Source organism: Tubulanus polymorphus, chromosome 3, assembly GCF_964204645.1.
Source record: "Tubulanus polymorphus chromosome 3, tnTubPoly1.2, whole genome shotgun sequence".
NCBI lineage: Eukaryota > Metazoa > Nemertea > Palaeonemertea > Tubulaniformes > Tubulanidae > Tubulanus > Tubulanus polymorphus.
In genome coordinates, this window is record NC_134027.1 from 7108229 (window position 1) to 7132495 (window position 24267).

General features: G+C 39.9%; 2 protein-coding genes across 7 annotated transcripts; both read right to left on the reverse strand.

The window, feature by feature from the left end:
* Positions 1-176: 176 nt before the first annotated feature.
* Positions 177-23986, reverse strand: LOC141902851 (6-phosphofructo-2-kinase/fructose-2,6-bisphosphatase-like). 6 transcript variants are annotated; one of them, XM_074790767.1, is made up of 14 exons: positions 23829-23984; positions 21949-21978; positions 16970-17095; positions 16752-16848; positions 16465-16528; positions 16110-16244; positions 15647-15830; positions 15253-15326; positions 15088-15159; positions 14769-14915; positions 14543-14647; positions 14334-14463; positions 13777-13904; positions 4257-6210 (listed from the first exon to the last, which is right to left on the reverse strand). In XM_074790767.1, exons 1-14 carry the CDS (start codon positions 23857-23859, stop codon positions 6073-6075), a joined length of 1461 nt encoding a protein of 486 aa, XP_074646868.1. In that variant the 5' UTR covers positions 23860-23984; the 3' UTR covers positions 4257-6072. The 6 variants fall into 6 exon arrangements, with proteins under 6 accessions (XP_074646871.1, XP_074646872.1, XP_074646868.1 ...); XM_074790766.1 differs by lacking the exon at positions 21949-21978 and adding an exon at positions 21103-21234 and having other exon boundaries at positions 23829-23937; XM_074790770.1 differs by lacking the exons at positions 4257-6210; positions 21949-21978; positions 23829-23984 and adding exons at positions 177-1023; positions 19138-19665.
* On the reverse strand, positions 10330-12762 carry LOC141901340 (uncharacterized). The gene is made up of 2 exons (XM_074788525.1): positions 12701-12762; positions 10330-12591 (listed from the first exon to the last, which is right to left on the reverse strand). Exon 2 carries the CDS (start codon positions 12582-12584, stop codon positions 10335-10337), a length of 2250 nt encoding a protein of 749 aa, XP_074644626.1. The 5' UTR covers positions 12585-12591; positions 12701-12762; the 3' UTR covers positions 10330-10334.
* Positions 23987-24267: the final 281 nt, after the last annotated feature.

The window sequence follows — 24267 nt, forward strand, 5'->3', positions numbered from 1 at the left end:
GACCAATCGTTAGCTGTTTGTTGAGCTTGGTCCTAGACCAGCTGGATACAGTTCAGTGGTGATAGTGTCTCCATGTGGTGTTGGGTCGGCCAGGATACTGGGAGGGATCATCTGAGCGCAACCTAGGGGATATAGGACCTTTCGAAGAAGATAAGGCTATATTGACAGTTGCCATAAATATATATTTTATTAAAATAATATGCCTTGTCAAACAATACGAGATTACAATTTACTATCTCTGGATGACCTTGCATAATTTAAGGGTACAATGTAATTTAAGACGAGAGCTATCATTAGATGTGGAATTAATGATTTATGTTAACACAATCGCAAATATTCTAAATCTTTAAAATCGTTCGTTCATTTAATAACCTTTTGGCACAATTCTATTGACAAACACAAAATGTTCTTGATAAATTCTATGTTGGGAAAAATCAACATAGATAACATGTTTTTAATTATGGAAATGTACCATCAATGTCATAGTGAAGATACAAATCTGTACTTAAAAATAGCATTCTAAAAACATTGATGGCTTAAAGCCTAATCACCTATAAGGTATGTTTTCAGAAACTTAGTTTATTCTACCAGAGAGTCTGAGATCCTCTCCACCGCCCAGATTCTGCCATATAATAGCTTAAATTATGCTTTGCTTATTCATAAGAGAGTTGAAAATTCATAATCAGGCAGTATTGCTTTCCGATTTTCCACTCCTGACGAAATTCTCTATACATGTATTTCCTTAAACTCTGGTGTTAAGTTAACTCAGAGCGAAATCAACCATTCCCAACCTAGCGTGTGATAAGCATGTGAAAAAAATTCATTCCCAATTTTGAAGAATAATGGCTCTGCGTCATAATTTTGAGTTCTAATTTGTGTTAAACAATTTATCAAAATTCCTACTGATAATATTTATCACAATGTTGAAGTAAACTAATGTAGCAGTGTAAGTTCTATGTGTCATCAGTAATGTGGTGGTAATGTAGCCAGTGCATCTGTGGATGATCGAGTAGTCGAAACAATCTGAAATGAATCAACAGAAATTTCAAACATGAAATTAGGTTGTGAGGTTTTCCTGGCATAAAATGTTAAAAGCAATGTCCATCATTCAATAAATATTTCTTAAAAATCGAACACATTCATGCGATGAAAAAAGTGGTTATGAAAAAAGTGTTTCAGCATATTCAAATACAAGTTGGAACCTAGTCCAAACTTTAAAACCTTTGGTGCATTCCAAGGAAACATCGTTAATGCACCCCCGTACTCCTTCATCCAGAAACATCTTCATTAATAGATTTATGGTTTATAAAACCAAGAAGCCAAATATCCATAAAAGTTAGTCGCAGGATTAAAAATACCATAAAACCTCCAATTTGTTTAAAATTTGGTGCAAAACTTAGATACATCATAGTTCCTTTTGGATACGCAGCAAATAATTGGTAACAACAAAACAAGCAGATTGTTAATTCTATATTTAAACAATAAACAAATATATCTCAGGTTCAATATAATTCAAATAAATAATACAAAATAATACAAAACAAGCAAAACAAATGTATCATTCTATATAAATTGGTTTATACATTTCTTCTAACAACAAAACATTTCTCTAGGATGGTCTTAATTCGATGGCACATTTTACTAACCAAATGATAAAAGTGAATGGTGGCACCCCTTCGCTCAGGTTAATCAGGGTCCCTACAGAACAGTCATTCCTGGATACAAGGTGTAAGGGGTTTCAACTTCAAGAAAGCGTCTGCATCACTTTCATACCCCAATTACAGTTGATTTCTCCTGAATCGGTGCTGTTTATCTTGGTAAACCCTTTATTCAGTGGTTTTGTGAGCAACGTTTATCCTTTACATTTCTATGTTTGATTTCTAATTCGGTAACCGCCTAATTGGGTAAAAAATATCCTGGTCCCAACTGTAATAATTTAGGTGTAATCTAATATAAAATAGCCTATTTCTCAAATTGAAAGCGTTTGAAATGAGTTTTGGGCATTTTGAGTTTCAAGCACCTTTAAAAGCATTTTCCATTTAGAGTTTTAAAAGAATAACAGGTTCGTAAGGACCCTGTTAATCTTTCAAAATTAAAACAATCATAAAGCAGATTCTGAGGGCAAGAAAACTGTTTTGAGCAGTTGTTATCTATTGCACAGACGCATTAATTTCCATACCAGAAGAATGTTCCATAATAAAAAATGAACATAAGAATAATTCTGGAGAAACCTTAAACAGTAGCAGTTAAATGTTCTCTAAAATAAAACAATTATATATTGTCATTTCTTTGCTTACATATATACAGCAGCCAGTCTAATGTGAATTAAAGTTCATTCAAAGAAGTCTTCAAAAGGTATTTGCCAAAATAGAAAGGCACAATTTCCACTTAAGAATTTGATGGAATGTCAGCCAGTAATACTTTTCTCATTGGGCAATATTTGAAAGCTCAGTAAAACATTTTTGATTTTGGTTTGATATCAAAACTTCTATGGTTTGATCCTTAATCACATCTGTAAAAAAATGATTGTCTAAAGGATTCCTGCTAGTTCGACAAAATATAAATTTCTATATAAATATGTGCCCTGACAAACTTATAGGTTATGACAAACTTTCTCGACGATAGAGATTCATACAAAGTGACATACACATTATGGATAGTAATTGTTTTTTTGTGTCACGTAAATGTGACGAACATTCACGGTTGGTAGAAGCATTCATAACAAAAACAGAGACCGGTGGAAACATTTACGAAAGTGCAATTTACATGTAAGAATACGGCTGCCACTGTTTTACATAATAGACAAACCATATATCAGGGGTTGATTAAGGGGGTCTCTAGGTCCGGACCTTTTTACTGAGATGCCTTATGTTAAAACCTGCAAATTCGATACTCATACTCACTCTGGGAAATTACATTTTTCAGATGTACAAAAGTATTTTATACCGAGTGCGAGACCCCGCCAATGGCCTTTTACATGTCTACTTTATCTGAGGAATGCTTTTTCTTTTCTTCTTGAACCCCGCCTTCCAAATTTCAATAACCGCCCCTGTATATATCTATCTATCTATCTTTATATACCAGGCTCTAGCCAACTAACATTTAAAGAAAGGGCTGCTAGAACAGTTTCTACTTATCATGGCAGTAGTCCTTATCAATTCATTTGTATCATTAAAGAATCACCATATTAAACTAGAATTAAGTTGATACTTCGTTTAAAACAAAATATTCTGCATGAAATTCTGAAGATATTTTCTCTTCATTGAACACAAATGAGTCCAAAAACCAATCAAACGTTTGATTCTTCGGTCTGATGGTGAAAATAACAAATATAGTTGTAGCTGCTGGGAGTATTTTGATTATCTCACAGGAAGTGTCGCTTCCACAGTCAACTGTTCTTATATCCAATCAGTGTCAATCTAGAAAAACAAGGAAACGCCTGTCAGTACATAGATGGCGTAGTTGGTCAAATGAATGCACGTTAAATTGCTTATTTTTGAGATATTTCTATGAACATATACGTCTACCACTCAATGCACGTTGAACAGTCATTTTTATCCACTTTCTATGTTTCATCATGCCAAGCGCTTAGGTGTTGCATACACATGCAATACAATCAAGTAAATTCTGAGAAAAGTCTATTTTTGACGCTCTTCTTGCGCAAATTATGCAAATTGTGGTTAAAAACTAATTCACTAGATGCCCGAGTTTGATGCGTGTGGAATCACTTTTTTTCGTCTATTCAGGTCATTTATTCAAACCATTAGAAGGGATCTGCGATATTACTAGATCTGTGAGTCATTAAGCACTAAACTAATTCTCATCGTTTCGCTGTTGCATAAAAACCCCAATTCTCTAATAAATGGAAAAGCAACATCTAAAGCCTGGTAGGTATAGCTGAACTAATAACGATGAAGACATTTTTTGAGAACTTACTGCCGCATCAGTTGTTTTAGCCTATTCGTGAAAATAAGCAATACAAAATAGAAAAAAATTACAAAATCAAAAACGTTATCTATAGAGGTGAGTCGTCAATATGAAGAAGTTCATTCGAAATGAAAGGAACTCAATGGCAAAAAGCCATCCTTAAAAATGATCATTTCTGGGCCTAAAAGAACCAAGGTATTTCACAGATGTGAACCGAACAACAAAGACATCCAATCGATTGAGTGATCCATGGACTCTTAAAAAACGAGTCCATGAGTGAATAAATCATAGTCGATGGTAGCTGCCAATTAACAACATGTACTGTGTACACCTGATCCTAAATAAAAGTTCATATTTCAGTCACTCAAAAAATCATAACATACGAAATGTGAAGCGAATAATGTATAATATATGAATTTTTATTCATTCAATATCATTACAGGAATACAAGATCTTATCAACAACATCGCTAACAAATTAAGTATCCAAAAAATCACTAACTAATAATCAGTTTTACCCATTTACTAGATACACAAAAACTTTAACAACAATTAAGCAAAATAAAAGCCTAGAACATGATATTAAGAAGCACATTTGATGATTAGAAAAAAGGTGAAGAAACCTTGAAATCCCTAAAATTCTTCTTCGTTATGAATGATATATCATTGCCACTAGAACAGGCAATTTCAGAAAACATTCCATCATAGGTTTCAGAAATAAAATTGTCTATGTAGACATAAAAGGAACACTGGGATGATCATGGGAGAAAATAGCGTACAAAATATTGTTGTGAATTCAGTCATTAAAGAATGCAAATGTCAAATACTGGCTTTACAAGAAACCAAATATTCATAAAGCTATCCATAGTAGGACGGTCTTAGTTCGAAGCCACATTCTATTTAAATTTCGTAATACACATTGGTTTTTGAAATATTTACGTATTTACGTATTCCACTTACAGATATAGATGTAAATAGGCGGTAATCATGTGTCAATAAATAGATACTTTTCGAAAATGAGAAGAAAACTTCTTGAAAATGCAATTAACTGCTTCCGAACCCCAAAAATTATTTTCAGCTGATTATAAATACCTGGTCTAAGGCATAGTAATCATAATTTCTATAGCTATATATCTGACCATTAAGTGATAATACCTGATGGGTAATTAAATATTTCTATCCTATGTACAACGAATAAGCAGTGTAGAAATGACTAAGCCTGACAAGAGGGACATGTCACGCAAGTCTCTTTCGACTTGTCTTCCAATGCACTTGAGGACCCAGTTCCATATTTTTTCAACCTTAGCTGTATGTGCTAAGGACTCTTGAATGTTTGACCTCTGAATTGAAACCCCGGTTTCAAAATCGAATACAGAATCACAGGTCTCTATCATAGTGCATCACCTATACAATCAACAACACGATGAAACCCTTGACATAATGGTATGTCTACTTCAACCACACACAAGTCAGAGGGTCAATTAACATAGAAAAAATGCTCGTCTACCAGGTAATACTGCATATCAAAGTGCAAAAGAAACAAAGTAATTTTTGAAATATTAATCTGAACAATATCACAGATAGATCAAGGTTAATGAGCAAATTATGCACTTCATCAAGCATTGTAATCATCAGGGATGTCCCAACCACTGTCATACCAAATATATACAGGTAGTACCACTGTAAATCACATGTCCAAATGCCCATTTATGAAAATTCTTACGATAAAGTGTTAAAGCTCAAAGTCCAACCACCTATTCAAGAATGAAGGACATAGTTGTCGAATAAAACATTGTTCAGATGATTGTCAAAAATCGAGAAAGTCAATAGCCTTATTAGATATATACTGGTAAACCCTAACCATCTTCACTGACTGGCACAAGTTCGTATTCACTAACTAAGTTACTGCTCCATGTTCATTCTGGCTGTTCTCAATATTCACAGTTATCATTAGCGAGAATGACCCAACATCTGAGCAGCATCAGTAATGTTTTCAGCTTTAAACCGGAGACAATGTTTTTTTGGATGTGAGACATTTCAGAGAGGACGATCACTAAAGTTCACTATAATAGCAGGTATCTTTCAGCGTGTTCATTAGAACAAAATAATGATAGATATTCCAAGTGGTTCGGAACATAAATATTTTCTATTCTGTTAGATCTGCCGGACATGGTGTGTGGTGAGCGTTGTTATGTTCATCTTTCACTTGGTGATGTTTCTTTTTTGGTTTAGGTGGGAACGGTGGAAGAACTTTATTTTTTGGCGGCGGTAGTGGTGGCAAATTCTGCAAAAGGAGAGAAAATATATTAATAATCTTTTCTGGTAATCAATTTACCTCGTCAGTCTAATGAGAGAGATTGTCTAAGTTTAATAACTAGCTTCGGCTTCTAAAACAGTAATAAGCCTGCACTAGAATATCTATCTCGGAAAGAAGGTGATTTTGTATCGATCTAAAGTGATTCGTGATCTTTATATCCAATTGACAGGCACTGCTATAATTGCAGAGTGATTTGAATTTTCCCAGAAAACCAAATAGATAAGTAGTAGAAAAGTATGAAAATATATCATATATTAGGCCTATATATGGAATAGACATATATAGAGGAAAAGTATATACTTGGTCGTCCCCTTCTGCAGAATTTATGAAACCACGACTATTTGACAATAACAGTAAGGGAACAGGAGCCTCTGAAATCTGGAAGTGAATGCAGCATTTTAAAGTGTTTATGCACTGTATGTGAATGAAATTTTTCCGTGTACTTTCTGTATGGAGGCGAGTAGTCATCTATATAGGCCTATAACACATATAAACAACTATGGCAACTCCTAAATCAAATCTTTGAGAGAAAATGAGAGTGTCTGTACTAAGTATGGATGAAATATTACAATTTTTGGAACTAAAATTTGTATTTCCGAGTAGTACTTACCCTTTCCTATGGTTTTTGCCAATATTTTCTAAATTTGGATTTATCGCCAATGGTTTTTCTATACGACCCGGCCCTGCGGTATTGCATTTAGCCACCGGCGAAATCCGCCATCTTTTTTCGTCATAGCAGACCAAAAAAAAAAAACAGCTATGCGGGGCAGGTGGGCGGGATTCCCACCATAGGAAAGGGTAAGTACTACTCGGAAATACAAATTTTAGTTCCAAAAATTGTAATATTTCCATCGAGTACTGTACCCTTTCCTATGGTTTTTGCTAGACTAGCCTAGCACAAGGATGGTGGGAAAGGTAGATAGAAAAACCACCGCTCAAACGCAAGGTAAGAGGGAAAAAGAGAGCACTTACCCAAGCACGGAATGGAGCACTGTAGCACAGGGAAGACCGGTTGGCCACAGTGAGTCCGTCCAGCTTAGGGGCCCCCCCCAGAATTTTGCGAAATTAATACTTGCAGATATGAGCCCAAACTATGTACAAGGATACACCCCCTGTGATCCTGATAATGCTACATAAATATTCTACACTAAAGGGTCCGATCGGAAAGAACGGACACCTTGAGCCATGACAACAGGACCCAGTGAAGCTAATGAGCCTAACTGGCCTGAAACATCCCGTAAATAAAATGACGTGAATGTCGACGGTGAATTCCAAAAGGCGGCCCGACAGACTTCCTCCAACGGAGCACCCGAAAAGGCTGCGCAGGAAGTAGCCATAGACCTCACTTGATGAGAAACGACTCCCTCCGAGGAAAGATTCTCCTTCAATAAAATGTCCTTGATCATTGAAGAGACCCATCGGGCTACTGTGTCCCGCGAAATATCACCCTTTAGGTGATCCAGCAGCGGAATAAATAACCGCTCCCGTGAACCCCTCCGTGAAGCAGAGCGATCTAAATAGAAACACAACGCCCGCACAGGACATAAAGTCCTGTCCGGGATGCCCGGTTCCACTCGATGTTTTAGGGCTTCAATGCGCCATTGACGCCCAACCGAGCCTGGTCGTTGGTTCTTTGCCAAAAATTCCAAAGCAGGCCGCAGCGAAACAAATTCATTCGCTGGCCCAAAGACAATGTGACCTGGTCGGACTGAAAGCGCATGAATCTCAGAGCGACGGGCCGAGCAAGCCAAGAACAGCAAAAATACAGTCTTTTTTGACAAATTTGCAAAAGACGCTGCCGAAAGAGGTTCAAATGGAGCCTCCATTAACTTCTTCAAAATTACAGACAGATCCCATGGTGGAACTGTCCTTGTTACCCGAGGCCGGGAAATAGAAAACCCAGCAACCAGCTGGGATATCCGATGATCCCCTGCTACATTTGGCCATCCAGAAGCACGCAATGTATGAGAAATCGCGGAGCGGTAACCTTTAATAGTTATGACCTGTAAACCTTTTGCTACAAATAGGTGCAGTAAAAAATCTGCCAATTGAGCTACAGAGGGTGAGCATGGATCAATTTCCCCTGCAGCACACCAATCCGCAAAATGACTCCACTTGGCATCGTAAATGGTACTTGTTGATGGCCGCTTAGATCCTGCGATAAAGGAGGCAGCCTGTTCTGAAAAGCCTGAAGCTGACAAGGATCGCTGGACAATGGCCAGGCGAGCAGATTTAACCACTGGCTGTTTGGATGATGCCGAAAGATCCCCTGAGACAGAAGCGATGGGAAATTCGGAAGAATCCTGGGGTTGTCGCACAGTAGGTTGAGAAGTGGTAGGAACCATTTCTGAGCCGGCCAACATGGTGCTACCAGAACTATGTTGCAATTGACTGATCTCTCTATTTGATCCAGTAAGCGCGGCAGGACTGGTGTGGGCGGGAACGCATACGCATGCATCCCCGACCAGTCCAGAGAGAAGGCATCGACACCCCACGCTTCCGCGTCTGGAAACGGGGACACAAACAGAGGACACCTCCGATTGAACCGGGTGGCAAACAGATCCAGCAGCGGATTGCCAAAAATGCCCCGAACCCGATCGGCTACTTCTTGGTGGAGAACCCATTCTGTCGCAATAGCCTGACCTCGACGAGACAGAGCATCGGCCATCACGTTCCTTTTCCCTGCTAAATGTGCCACAGTCAGGGACACGCCCTTTGTCTGGCACCAAAGAAGAATTTTGGCCGACAGACCTGTGAGGGTTTCTGAGTGAGTGCCCCCTTGGTTCTGAAGGTAAGCCCTCACTGTTGAATTGTCTGTGGCTAACCAAACGTGGTGGCCCTCCACTCTCCTGTGAAAGAACTTCAGGGCCTTCCACACGGCCAGCATTTCTAGGAAATTTATGTGGTTGGTGGCCTCGTAGCGAGACCATTTCCCGGCTTTGACTCGGTTCTCCAGATGTGCCCCCCAACCTTGGTGACTGGCATCCGTGAATACACGAACTGGAGCCTCTAACGGGGCTAGTGACACCCCGAGCCGAAGATTCGTAGTGGCCGCCCACCACTGAAGATCCGGACTTAGATCGGTTGGAGGTACGGGAATCAAGGCCTCCCAGTTGCCCTTCGACTGAGACCAGAAGACCTTCCAATATTGTTGCAAGCGCCTGCTTCTGAGGCGGCCTAAGGGCACCACCAGACCCATGGAGCTGATGGAGCCTAGAAGCCGTGACCAGTAACGAGCTGTTCTCGGGGTTGTGGACACTCCCGCTACAGCTTCTTGAAGTTTGGCCACTCGAACCATAGACGGAAAGACTTTGCCGATTCGGAGATCGAAGTCCATGCCGAGATAAGTGAACTGTTGGGCCGGCGTCAACTGAGATTTTTCCCTGTTTACGCGGAACCCTAGCTGATGGACTAAGTCCAAGACTGAGGTCATTGCCTCCCGACATTCCTGAGCCGAATTCGCGACTATTAACCAGTCGTCGAGGTAAACGAACAGTCGAACACCCCTTGACTGAAGTACCTTCTGAACTGACTTGACCAACTTGGTGAAAACCCACGGGGCCGTACTGAGGCCAAATGGAAGAGACCTGAATTGGAACTGGCGGCCTTTCCACTTTATCCTGAGAAATCGCCGAGATTTTGGGTGAATTGGAACCTGAAAGTAAGCATCTTTCAGGTCCAATGAAGCCGCCCATTGACCCGGACGGAGCCCTTGAATCACGTCCTTGGGCTTGGTCATCCGGAACCTTGGAATGTCTAGGTGCCGATTGAGGGATGACAGATCTATCACTGTCCGTTGACCCCCTGTGGCCTTTGGTACCATGAATATTCGAGAAAACCAGCCGGGAGAAGTTTCGTTGCAAACTGGTTCTATCGCTCCCTTCTCTGCCAGTTCCTTGAGAGCCGGAGAGATTAAGGCCTCCTGACCTGGTTTTGGCCGCATGTCGGGAGGTGACCTCATCAGGCGCGGTCGCCTTAGGAAACGGAGACGGTAGCCCCGAGAGACGACCCGGGAGGGCCAACCGTCTCCAAAGAGGTCGGACCAGTGGGTTGCTGCCTGCTGCAGACAACCTCCCACTGGTCCCAAGAATTCATTTCGAGTTTTTCCGAAAGGAAGAGCCCCTTTTTGGAGCCTTCCCCTTGCCTCGATACGAACCGGAACTGTTACGACCGGACGAGGCTTGACACGATTGTTGAAGTTGCGCGCTAGTTCTCCAACCGGCATCCGAAGCCGCCTGAGAAAGCGCTGAAGTTTGAGATGGTCCTGTTTGCGTCCGTGCCGAACCTTGCGCCGCCGGCGTCGGACCAGAACGCTTTTTCCACGGAGTTCGGGGGTTGGACTTGGCCTGAACCTCCCGAATCTTCCTCAGCTCTGCGGAAACCGGAGCGCACCAACCGGAGAAGAGACGTGAAGACGTCCCCAATGGGGCTCTCAGCAAAGCATTGGACACCATATCCGGTAGACGAGTTTTGGCACTGGAGTCCATCACTGACTGACGGGAGGCTAACACCAGATTAGCCTGACCCCGAACCGACAACGGAATTACATGCGAAACAGACCGAGCCAAAGATTGGATAATCCGGTCCATTCCCTCCAGTTTTAGGGCAACTGACTCTGGGTCGGAGCCCGCATGAACGGCGGCGTGAGTCTCGCGAAGCTCACCCGTCAACACCTTAAGTGCCATATCTTGAAACGAACCAACCCTGGTAAGATTGTCCAGGATTGACGTCATGGCCACCAAACCGGACTTAGGCAAACGAATACCCGACTGTGCTGTAACAGTATCCGGGCTGATCAAAGTATAATCAGCATCCAGGCAGTTATGACTGTGATCCACAGCACCTGGAGTTGCGTAATACGCCGAGCGAAATGCGCCTATAGGTGGATCGGTTGAACTAAAATATTTCCCAGATTTCATACCCCGTTCTGGAGGGGGAAATGAAAAAGTTCCAGGCCGACATTCACCCCATAATTGCGTATCCAATCGAGCCCATTCTCTTGAAACCGCTGACGATTCCCGTAAAACGTTAAGATCGGAGTCCGGAGGGCGATAAGCTTCCATTGACTCACCGACCAGAGGAGCTGCTGTGGGCTTAGCGCGAGTTGCCCCGTGCTTGACAAAGAACTCACTTATCATCGCTCTAAATGGCATGTCCCCCGCTGGTTCGGATAAAACTGAACGGGACGGAGATACATTGCGAGCCAGGGAAGCCCCCATCGTCTGGGGCAACCCACAATTGCTTGCGACAGGAACGACCCCAGAAGGAATTGCCGCCTCTGGGACCGGATCCTCATTGAAATCAGACCCTACCGCAGCATCCAGGAATTCAGAGTCAGAATTCCGAAAAACTGAGTGGGCTGGCGAACTTCTAACCGGACAATCAGGAATAGGCTTACCTGTTGTAGAAGTTGCAGCGACTTGTTGCGACGAAGATAACAAGTTTAAAATTTTCTCCTCAAATACATGGAAATCCTTCTGAGTCAGGTATTTTCCAGTATCCCGACGATCATGCCGACTTCGGTGACGGTCCCTCGAACGGGATCGTGACCTACTAGAAGAATCGCTTTCATCGCTAACCGACGTCGACGAACGATGAGAAGACCGACGGCGAAACTTCCGACAATAACGATCGTAGTCCCTCTCGCGATCAAACCTTGATCTGCGAGAAGGAGATCTTGCTCGTTTATTACGCTCCCGGCGTCTAAATCTAGTGGGAGAGCGAGCTCTATCCCCGGAGCGACGATCAGAATCAGACGATGAACGTACCGGATGTTTTGTACCGGACGACGTCTGGACCGGACCGGTGGCCGAACCGGACCGAACCGGACCGATGCCCGACCCGGACCGGACCGGTACCGACCGAACCGGTGCGGGCCGTTCGCGACTACCGCGGCGCGCGCTCGGTTCCGAACATGTAGTCTGAACCGGCCGAACCGGCCGAACCGGTGAACGACCAGAGACCGGTGAATGACCGGAGACCGGTGCTGGTGAACCAGCGTTCTTCCCCGGTGAACGGAGTTGGGAAGCCGATCGTACCTGAACGACCGGCGACCGCTCCGCTTTACGATAAGAAACAGGATTAGAAACGTCGGTTGGCACATCGGCCGAAACCGACGAATCCCTGCTAACTCGACGACGATCTCTTAGTTTAAGAGCCTTATCGGCCCGAAGCCAAAGGTCCTCGGACCACACGACGCAAATATTGCAAGGATTGCTCCTTGCACATATTTGACCGGATTTGCGCCTGCACGACGCACATGAATCGTGGTTGTCCCAGGCGCCAAACAAATGCCCGCATCCCTCCCCGCCACGATGCTGACCCTTAGGAGGGGGTGGCATAATTATCCTGTTACAAATCAAAACAATTCAATTCAATTCAATCAAATTATATTTGTAAATAAAATTCTTACGGAAAAAAAGAAATCAGGGATAACCCCCAAACCGAACGGACTCACCGTTACGAGAGTGAAAAACTCCCTAATATCCTAATTCCCAGATTTTTACGGCGAAAAAATCCAACGCGTTCTACTGCGAGAACGCCAAGAAAAAAGAAAAAAGAAAAAAGATGGCGGATTTCGCCGGTGGCTAAATGCAATACCGCAGGGCCGGGTCGTATAGAAAAACCATTGGCGATAAATCCAAATTTAGAAAATATTGGCAAAAACCATAGGAAAGGGTACAGTACTCGATGGAAATATCAATATGGTTTGTCTTCTTCGCTGTTGTGACTCAAATTTGGATGAATATGAATGTATCTAACTGATGCACTATTTATTTCTCATCACTGGCAGCAGAAAGGGACGACAGTTACATAGAAATAAGAGTTTACACAACAGCCACAAAATATAGATCAGCGTTCACACAGTGCATACATTATTTTCTGCAGTTACCCTGCATGAATGCGGATGTAAGAGGTGTTGCTAATATGAAGCCACCAAACTAAGCGGAAAATGCACATATGATGCAAATAGGCAGCCATAAAAAGCAACAAAAGTCTACAGCAGGTGAACAGGATAATAACAGTTGTATTCAGTAAACTATGCAACAACCGGTTAGAAAAAACATTGTTTAAACAATCGCCTACAGCTCATGTTCACTTATTACAACTATCATACTGCGAAGATCTGAAGGGTGTATTCAAATTTGTCAGGCAAATAATACTAATTATGTAGAAGTGATTAAATAGCTTGGTGGGTCAGTGAATTTGAATCTATTGCTAGAATGTGTTCATAGAAGCGAACTCTGCATGGTTCAAACAGAACTCACTCCGGGCAGGTGTGGATCCAGGGCTGGCTACATTACTTGCAGAGGTAGGGGCACTTACAATCGGGAAATACGGTCTGTAACCACCTCTGGAGAAGGAGTGTATGCTGATGAAATTGAGGTGAGGCTAAGTCAGCCATATTTCTAAGCTCATTTTCGACTGTTCACCACATCCTTGTTAACACTGAATCTAGCCTTTGGCACAGAGCGGAAAATTTCTATATCGAACATGGGGAGTGAGTAATGGGAGAATGAAAATGAAACTTACAGCCGGTTTTGAGCGATGGGTATCAACAGCCTCCACGTCCAATTTGATCATATCCATTTTACAACCATATGCTACTGGGATTAGTTTTATCACATTGTGCAACGGTACTTTCAAATATGGCAGTTCATCTAAAAACAAATAAAATCTCTTATAAAAGACAGCAGCAAGACGCGGTGTTATAGACAAGCATTTTTAAATACGATGCAAGCATAACCCTCATAAAATCAATATTGAAAACCTACTCGTGAACCTTACTTTATGAGTCAAAACATACCATCCAAATGTCAAATTTTAGTGTTCCGAAACAACAGTTTTACTTATACAGTGAATAGAAACATAATTCTAAATACTGCTAAATTTATAGAAGCGAACCAGCTAATTTTGGATATAGGTATGTAGTTTTATGTGTATACTCTCCTGTCTGTGATTAACCTGTTTTTTCTATTCTTTTTTTCTTTCTCCCCCTGATTTTGGCTTGCGCCGTTTCATAAAATTTGTTCTTCGGTATTGCCATTAATGTACACCATGTAAATGGATGTAATTAGAAAATCACGTACCATAATTCTTATCGAGGAAATAAGCTAGTAAACAGCGAGCGACCGCTTGATGGCATATAACCATTACATTCGTGTGACGTTCTAATTCCATTATAACTGGCTCTAAACGCGCCACTAAATCTTGGTACGACTGAAATGAAATACATATATCACTGTTGTTATTGTTATGTTATGTTTGCGATGAAGCGAAAATAGAAATGGATATTCACCTCGCCCCGAGGGTATCGATAATGAAATTTGTCTTGATCCCGATTGGCGAATTCTTCCGGATATTTCGCTTGTATTTCTTCATACGTAAGTTCCTCGCATGTGCCCTGTAATACAAAACACCAGCATCAAATAATATACTATTTCAGAACAAAAATCTTAGACCATCAAAAGATCATTTGAATCAAAGTAATAATATGTCACATTGCGAGTAATGGGAATACATACTGCATCTATTTCATTGAGCGCTTTCCAGTGTTCTTTCACGCCTTTGATATGTTCTGCGGATTGGATCGTACGTTTTAAATGACTCGTCCAAACTCGTAAATTCGATATTTTTTCATCTTCGACAAATTCTGCTAATTTATGCGCATACTGGAATTGACATAGGATATACGTTAAACCTTCAGTGCAGATGCAGGGAAACTTGAGAGATTCTTTTATTTGTAAACACAATCATTGTAACATTGAATCCTATAACAACAATCATATTCATGACTGAGAATTGCAGCTAAAGCGTTTTTAATGGATCTAAAGTAAGTCATACCTGTTTGCCCCGCTGAGACAGGTCAGAATCCCCTCCTATTCTACCAACGACATTTAATTCACTTTCACCATGCTGAAAAAAGAAATCAAACCACTATTAGCAAACCATACATTCAAATAGCGAATTATTTTTCACTACATGTACATGAGGAATTACAATACAGACCCGAGATAGATATATTGTTCTCGGTTGTAGATGAATGTTCATGAGGTAATATATCACTTTAGTTTGAATGTGTCCTGCAAAGAAAAATTCACCAGGTTTTCAATATTACAGGTGATGATTTAAACTTATATCCATAAATGAATAACAAATCTGCCCCTGGTTTCAGGCTGGAAATTTCAGTGTTCTAATTTTAGTGGTCCTGATATCAATCTGGAAAGTTTATCTTATCTTTTGTGGTTTGAAAAGGCCGACTAATTTTAGCCTATATAAATCACTCCAAAACCAAATCAGGGCAGCGCAGAAATAGAACATCTTTTGCACCATCGATTTTCAAACTACTTCTATTTAATACATAGCACCAAGAAGCACAACCACATATTCAGCCACAATTTACCTTGAACTTTGTTGACCAGATATTTTTCACCCTGATTGTAGATTTTGATGTACGAAAAATCATCGTCAAATTGTTCGTCTAATGGCTCATATGTGTCCTCGTAATGCTTGATGCGTTCGAGGAAATCTTGCACAGCAGTGTCTTTATTCACTCCAATATAATCCGGACTAGTTACTTTCACCTCCTGTAGATTTATAAGAAACAATAGTTACAACAACTGAAAACAAACTAACGCATTGCCTGGTAGACTGAATTGATCTCAGTATTTCAGAGTTGATGAACGAAACTCAGTTGATGATTTCATAATTCAATATCTGACTTTCTGACAATTTATTTTCTGAAGTTTTGACTTAAGTTGTGGTTTCTCCGATGATGGAGTTCAAGTTAAAACCTTTGAAACTGTCAGAAAATAAATCGTCAAATCGTCAACTAAAGTATTTCTACGCATCCCAGAAAATCATACCTTTATGTTGGCTTCGATGATACTTTCATCGTCGCACACCGACTCGACGAAGAACACTCGACAACCGTTTTCAATGTGACAATATTCATAAATCAATTCTCGACGAGCTCGTGTAGTGTTAGTCGCATCAAACACCTGCAATTATCACGTCAGTGTAGAACACAATCATTGTCGGGACATTCAAATGTTTGCGATAGGAAGAAATGTTTCCTAGATTTACAGAACTACAGCTTAGTATAATGTATGTGCATAACTATGATTGAAGTTGTAATTTTGAAGTGATCGCTTGGCGTGATCCAGTACAGGTACTTGATTTTGCAGCTGTTCTTATGGTCGGGTTACATATTATACATACCCCAACTTCTCCTTCCTCATCTAACCATTCACACATATCTTGCAGAGCATCTTCCGCACATTTCCTATAGAAAAACAAAGGAAAAGATTTTGCCTTATATTCATTTTGTCAGAATTCGTACCATTCTTACCATAATCTCAAGCTTATCGGGTAATCAAATTTGTGCTTTCAATTTCAAATTTCAATTGTCGAACAAGACCTAGTTCCAAGGTTGGGTACTTTTTATGATGACGATATGAATCATAGCGATTCGGATCTCAACCGGTAGATAACTGATGTAAACAAACCTCCTTATTTCCATGGCTTCCTCGTTATCTGATCTGAAGAAGTTGTGACACTGATAATCTTTCGTGGCATTTCTCCGGTATTCGCCGACATTGAAAACTGAAATATAAAATTGTTTTCTTAGAAACAACCTCGAAATGTCAACTCCCCTGATCCCGCGACCTAGAATTTCAAAACGCTCAATATGACCATCATACCGCACAGTGAGATGGGATCTTACCTCTCGTTTTAATTCCGACCCAGTTCAGATACCTCGTCAGCTTCTTTGATATATACGTTTTTCCTCGGGCTGGAAGGCCCACCATGGCAATGACCAACGGCGCTTTGATGACATTTGAACTGACGACTGAAATGACATGAAATTTGAAAAAAAAAAAGATGATGAAATACTGTTTTATGATAAACACCATTCTAGAGGCATCTACAGCTATGTAGATATACAGGTTTTTGCAAAAAAAATTATAACAGAGTGAATTATAGAAATAAAACCACGGACATACATTGTACTATGATATACCCCACTATCCATATGTCTGTATCATATTGTGTTTATATTGATGATGAAATATGTCAATGTCACCATTTATAACAACCATATATAAGGTTGATTTTTAAACAAACCATTTGCAGCCAGATATCACTCAACGTGAAACTCTTACCAAGCCGTTTGCTTTTCATTTTCACTGCATAAGAAATATGTGATAGATTCTATATGGCGAATGCAAAATACAGCGAACACTGACAGGAAAAAATATGCTGTAATCCGAGTTTATGTTTCACACAGTCTATAGTCTAATAGCAGATTGATCATTCCAACAGCTGTATGATACCGAGTGAATCGATTAAATGATTCAGAATGAATATTTATTCAGTTTAACCAACAAATACGACTGATTTGCAATATTTTTCGAGTTCAATGATGAAGATCAGGAATATGGTGGACACCGGTCACTCAAAAGGCTATAGCCTAATCTAGGATCATGATGTTACAAAAATCAATAAGAGAATCAAATAGAGAAATATTCAAAACTCATTTTACCATCGTTACCAATTTCATTACCGAATGAATTGCTATAAAAACATTATTTCGAAGCCTGCATGCGCATGTCTATCAGGTGATTTTCATCATTGCCGTGAAGGACAAATTTGATTGTTAAGCGCCAATCTTACTTTAAATAACTAGGCCCAAATTCGTGAAAGTAATTAGGATTAAGAAACTATTTGAATTTACCTTTCTTGCGCATATATTTTTTAACTTGCTTCATGATCAAAAATGAACACACTTGTTATCCAGTCTAAATATAAGTATCTAAATATAAGTATACCAGTACCAGTATGCTCAATCAAAACAAGTTATTTTCTGTCAAACCTTTTGAATGGTAGCTTATGTTTGAATTGCTAGTTCTTATACAGGCTAATTGTCAATAAAACTCTAACGCTAACTGATTACCACATTTAGAGCAACATACTCAAAGAAAGACAGATAGACAAATTGTGTGTGATCTCAACTGGAACGGATCACTCAATTAATAATATATGTATACCCATTTGAAAATATGTTTTGGCCTGTACTGCATGATTCTAAACCAGTGCCAACAAATTTAATAAACTAAATAATATATGTTTAATTTCAATAACATTATTCAGTAGGCTATAGCACGCACTAGTAAAATGAAAGCATTATAGTCACTCGAATAGCATTTTTAGCAGACAACATCATAGGACAGATAAAAAATGCAAGGCATAAATGTAAATATTCTACCTGGCATTTAAAAAATGACCTGTTCAATAGTTAACTGCTGTCAACTGAATTATATAGAATATGTCATATATCAAAACTACATAAAGGGAACATACATTACGTGTGTATTTCTCACAACCAATGGCGCCATCCGTCTCTACCATGGGAAACAATAAATTAATGTGCCCCTACCGTATATTATGTAAACGCAGCAAAGGGATTTTTCCTCGGGTAAACTTTGACATTTCCATACTAGATGAAAATACGCAATATCAAATATACACAAAGATATATGTACTTTTGTTAATATATAATAACGCTCGCTCGGCGCACAGAAATGCAAACTGTTTATATTTCTATGCCCACTGTGAGAAAAACATCGATCTACAAAATATGACCTAGAACTGTCGCTAATTCGACTCTACAAGATCTACTTCAAGGAGCTTATCGCGATAAAAATGTTACATGATAATAATCTTCATTTATCTAAGCATAATAAGTTACATATAATTAATCAAAACATGATAATGGCAATCAATGCATTAGAGAGGACATCGACAAGCCTAGTGGCTGAACTCATAGAAGAGGCCGATGCCCGAAAGAAAGTTAATGATAATGACAACAACTGATAATTAGAACATACATACCTGTATGCCATTGATGATGCGAACTTGTATGAGTACTGCTATGGAATGAAAATATACTTTCGCGCCTATAATCAGTGGATTTCTTTTTCGATGACATGATTTATTGTTTTTGTTGACGTAAATATGAAACGATGTTTTATTCGTGCACAACAACAAATGCTAGCGAGACCCGATATATAATGCTCCTCGGTGGCTCCTAACTGCGACGCGGACAGCGCGTATTCTGGAGTTGCAGCGATGCACAGTTCTACATATCTCGCATCTCCTCCAGCATCTACACGTCTTTATGAACGATGAAAATAACAGAAACCTTGGCACCGATTAACGGAACACCTTCATCAATCTGTACATAAACACTGGTATATTAATACCCCGGCGAACCAGCCAGTAAGAAGACTATCTGTAAACTAACCATTGATAACTACCAGACAGTTTTGTATGTGCTTTTACGATTGTTTGACTTTACTATCTGATTAGATTGGCAATAATCCAAAATTCGATTGCCCACCTATAGGTGGCTGATCCTGGCGTGCTTTATTTCATGGCATTACATATGCTTCTAATCCGACGAGTGTGAGATCCCATTTTTTGCACTTGTTTCTATAGACTGTTACGTCGCCGATAGAAGTGTTCTATGAGAATAGCATGGCATAAAGGAGCCGGTTTTATGGTAAAACTTGGTGTGAAATCACGACACTGCATTTCACAAAAACCCAGCTTATTCACCTCATACGTCGCAGTAGAAAACCACACCTCACACGAACTACGAGTTTTGATCGATTGATAAAATAGGTGTGTCTTCTTATCATCGACTCTGTTCATTAAACACGTATGCTTAGCTTTCTCGTCATGATATCGCTAAAAATAGCTAAAATTGTTTTTTTCAAATCAATTGTTGAAAGAACATAAAATTCAATTGCACGAATTTGCAGACAAGAAGCCGAGTTCTATCCTGACTGACTGATGAAACAAACATACGCTTTAAATTCATCATGCGAAAAAAGACAAGAAGTATCAAATAACACGATTTCAGAGCTGTATGAAATATGCCATAACTTATCATCTGTAACATAGGCAGATAGGCTACTGAATTATTATTCCACTGCACGCCTATACAGGAAGAAATTCGATTGAATCCACATCAATCACTCAATGGTGTAAAGCTGAACAGGGCAAATCTAAATTGTATTATGCAATATAATCAAAGAATTCAAACAGCCATATTTCAACCCGATCATTGACAGTATACGGAACCAGAGAGCCCATGGTATAAACTCATCAGGATAATTGCCGTGTGGCTCTAGAAATCTGAGAATCTATGAATCACAAGACTTCTATTATTAATAAGCTCTATACTGAGATACAACGAGCAGGGGCTACATACCAGGGCATGTGATATAAGCCGTGATCGCACGCGGATGATTCGGCCCGTGTCAAATTGGCCTGGATCAGATCCAAGATAAATTTGGCCAATGTCTAATCAGGGAGCGCCTTCACACAGAAAGCTCACTTGATACTAAAAAATACCGTCACAAGGCAAGGCACTTCCAGAACCAGTAAGCGTTCACATGCAATGATTTGACATATGGGGCTGGTCCGACATTTTTGGTTGGGCCTGTTCTCAGATTCATAATAATATACATCGATACATTTCTTCACTACCGATAGATCTTACTTCCAAAAATAACTCACAACTGAGAAAATAAAGAGACCTACTACATTAGGCCAACCGCAATCACCATAACCAAAATGTTAAAATTGCGTGGTAACTGTGTAGTAATGATTGTTCTAAGCTATCCGTAATTTTGATTAGACTGCTTTTATATAACGATATTAGCATTGATTGTTAGCGCTACACAGCATTGATTGTTAGCGCTACACAGCATTGATTGTTAGCACTACACAGCATTGATTGTTAGCACTACACACAGCAGATGTAGAGTTCAGATCCTAAACTAGTCTTACCTCCTTCTCTAAACCACGTTGTTTCCCATTTCTCCGGGAATTTACCCATATCGCCCGAGAAACAACTATCTTTCCTGATCGCCATTTTCTCTCGGTTTTAAAATTAAAACGCCGCACAAGTCAGACGCTCAGCTTAATCAGAAAAAATGTAAAAAACCCTTTTTCAGCAAACAAGCAGCAGGCTATCGGTTATTCTACTGCACTAGACACGCAAAATTGAAATCTGAACAGCACAAGACTTTTCCCTGTCTATTTCCCATCCACAAGCACGTGCAGACATCCAAATAGTTCACAACGATCAATTGCCAATGCACACTATGTACATCACTATCCAATAACTACGTACTAAATTTATGCAACCATTTAAGTCCTAGGGGAGGTGCAAAAGTATTGTGATACTGTACACATAAAACAGTCCATAATACGACAAATGAATTACTAATTCAGGCAGCAGGTATTTACAAGCAACTATACTCAGTACAGTCGGTCTACTAAATAATTAATAATAAGCAATCTAGCCTATGGATAAGTATTGTTTTTTCCCTAATGATAGCATCATTCATGGCTAAATGGCCCAGTTGCAAGTTTCGCTGAAGGAAATAACATGACGTAGACTTCAATAGCCGGGGACCTAATTCAAGTGTGCGTAATCGATCAATCATTTTAGTGGCTTCAGGAAAAAACATCGCTTTGACAATTGAAGCCAGCACCAGCATCGGTTATATTCCCACTGCAGTTAAAATCATTGGATGTTATAGGTTTCACTGGATATCAAACAGTTAGTGATTTTAGTCAACACGTATGTGATAAACAATCTGAAACTAACGATGTATTCAAAACACTTACAGCAACACGGCTCATCGATTGTAAGTTCTTCTGTAATTGAAATGCAATATAAATGACCGATTCATTTTAGGTTGAATGCAATGAAAATAGTTCAAAAACTGGGGTAATATAGGCCTACAGAAAAATTACATTGCACTATGAGGACATCTATCAGGAAAACAATAAACTAAACCAATAAACTGTGAGGACATCTATCAGGAAAACAATGTACTAAACCCTGAGACAGATTAATAGCAATAAATCGAATAAGTAATTAACAGTAAATTAGACTATTTACCAGTAACAAAGAAAATATTTCAAAAATAAGTTCATTATTTTTCAGATCATCCATTACTAGAAATTTAAATATGTCTACAACCCAATTGATCTTACATTAACAGCTTTAATTGATCTGACTACTCATTCAGCAAATTTAGGATTTTACTCCAAGTTAGATCCAAGTAGGCCTACAGATTTAACTAAATCATGGATTTTAACACAATCGATGCACGAAACCCGATAAGCTTCAATCCTTAATCAACAAGGACATATGGAACCTATTGTTATGCCTCAATGGTGGCAACAGCAGTGCTATATTTCTCAACAATCACAACATCTAGGTCTAACCACACATGGGCTTCTACAATTATAAATGTATGCACACTAACAAAACATTTCAGATTTTTAACTGGATAAGCCTAGGCCTAAAACATGGCCTCTTACTTTTTCAGATTAGCCTGAAGGAATGCTGGCTTAATTATTCTGCTTGGCCGATTGTTAGTCATTCAATGAATGGACACCTCAATTTTCCAACTCAGTATTATAGAGCAGAGCTGAAACCTATATTCAACTTTAACCTGCTGGTCAACCCCATTTTAAGTACCTAACTATGCTCAACACTTATCCTGTTAAGGTGTTTCAACTAGAATTAGTCTAGCAAAAATCTTAAAAATACTACATCTACTGTAGGCTAAAACAATCAATTTTTCTAATTAACTAAACACATGCTATGTAGGCATGGAAGTCAGTTGAAAATTCAAATTATGGGGTAGGCCTAACTTTTCTTTATTCAACCAATTCATTTAATGTCTAAAGCCGAGCATAGGTCGGCCCTGCGATGGTTTGCGACTCACTGCGACGCGATTCACTGCGACCGCCAGCAACGATCGTGTCACAACAACACGCCGACCTACGCTACGGGTTGCGACGGCCAGCGACGCCAGTTGCAATGAGTCGCACATGTTCGACTTTCTGCGACACGACGCGACCGTCGCAACCGACCTACGCGCTCTTGCGACTGGGAGAAACTAGTCGCACACAGTTGCTGGAAATTGCGTCGCAACCGACTTACGCCCCCACATGTGACGCAACGCGATGATCGCATCGCGTCGCAAGGTCGACCTACGCCCGGCTTAATGACAATGGCGACATATTATCAACAGATACAGATATAGATGTTTTAGTTCAAGTGCCCATCTTTGCTGTGGTCCTAAGTCTTTTTTAAGTAAGACGGTCATCAAGGCAAAACTTAGTTACCTATAACATCATTCAGTAAATTATTGCCGCGGCTTTCGCTGCAGTCCCTGCACTTCCAACACCACTGGGTATTGGAATGCTTTTATAATCGTAGGCTAGTTTGTGAAAATATAGTGAAACTACTACTAGTAGGCCTAAATAAAATCACGACCTGACCACAAACCAGAATTACACTGTCTGAGTCGTGAGTGAGGCAAAATTGAGTCGATTCTAGTCTCAGCATGATTGATGATGGAGATGATGTCGAGTAACCAGAACACTTTTCTTTGGACTCATCGACGACGTCACTATCTATCAATCAGTCATGACATACTCAAATCAAGTTGAAGATATAACGTTAGACATAATAACCTCAGAATATTTACCTTTTCTATGGGGAAGTCTTCTGAAAGACATGCTGCGATGCCTCAAATTTAAACGGAATTTTCGCCTCAGCTACTGCGCCCATCCAACCATATCAAAGATCTGATCACAGCATCGCCTTTTGCTTTCACCAATTCAATTATTTATTCCCGATAAGGAAACGCACTAAGTATCAAAATAAACAATTTTAGACATATATAACGATATCCGCGATCCCGTGATGCGAATATAGCCCTATGTTATTAAAGAGTACAAAATGGAAATATAGCTGCAAGGCAGCGATAACGGGTTTTCTGGATGCATGTGATCGAAAGGAAAAATTAATTACCGGGTATTCGATGGAAAAAATAAAATGAGATGATTTGGATATTATCGGAGCAATCCTCTTTTTGGTTGAATGGTCTTACCCCAGTATAGTCCCCGTGATTTGGAAATTCTCGG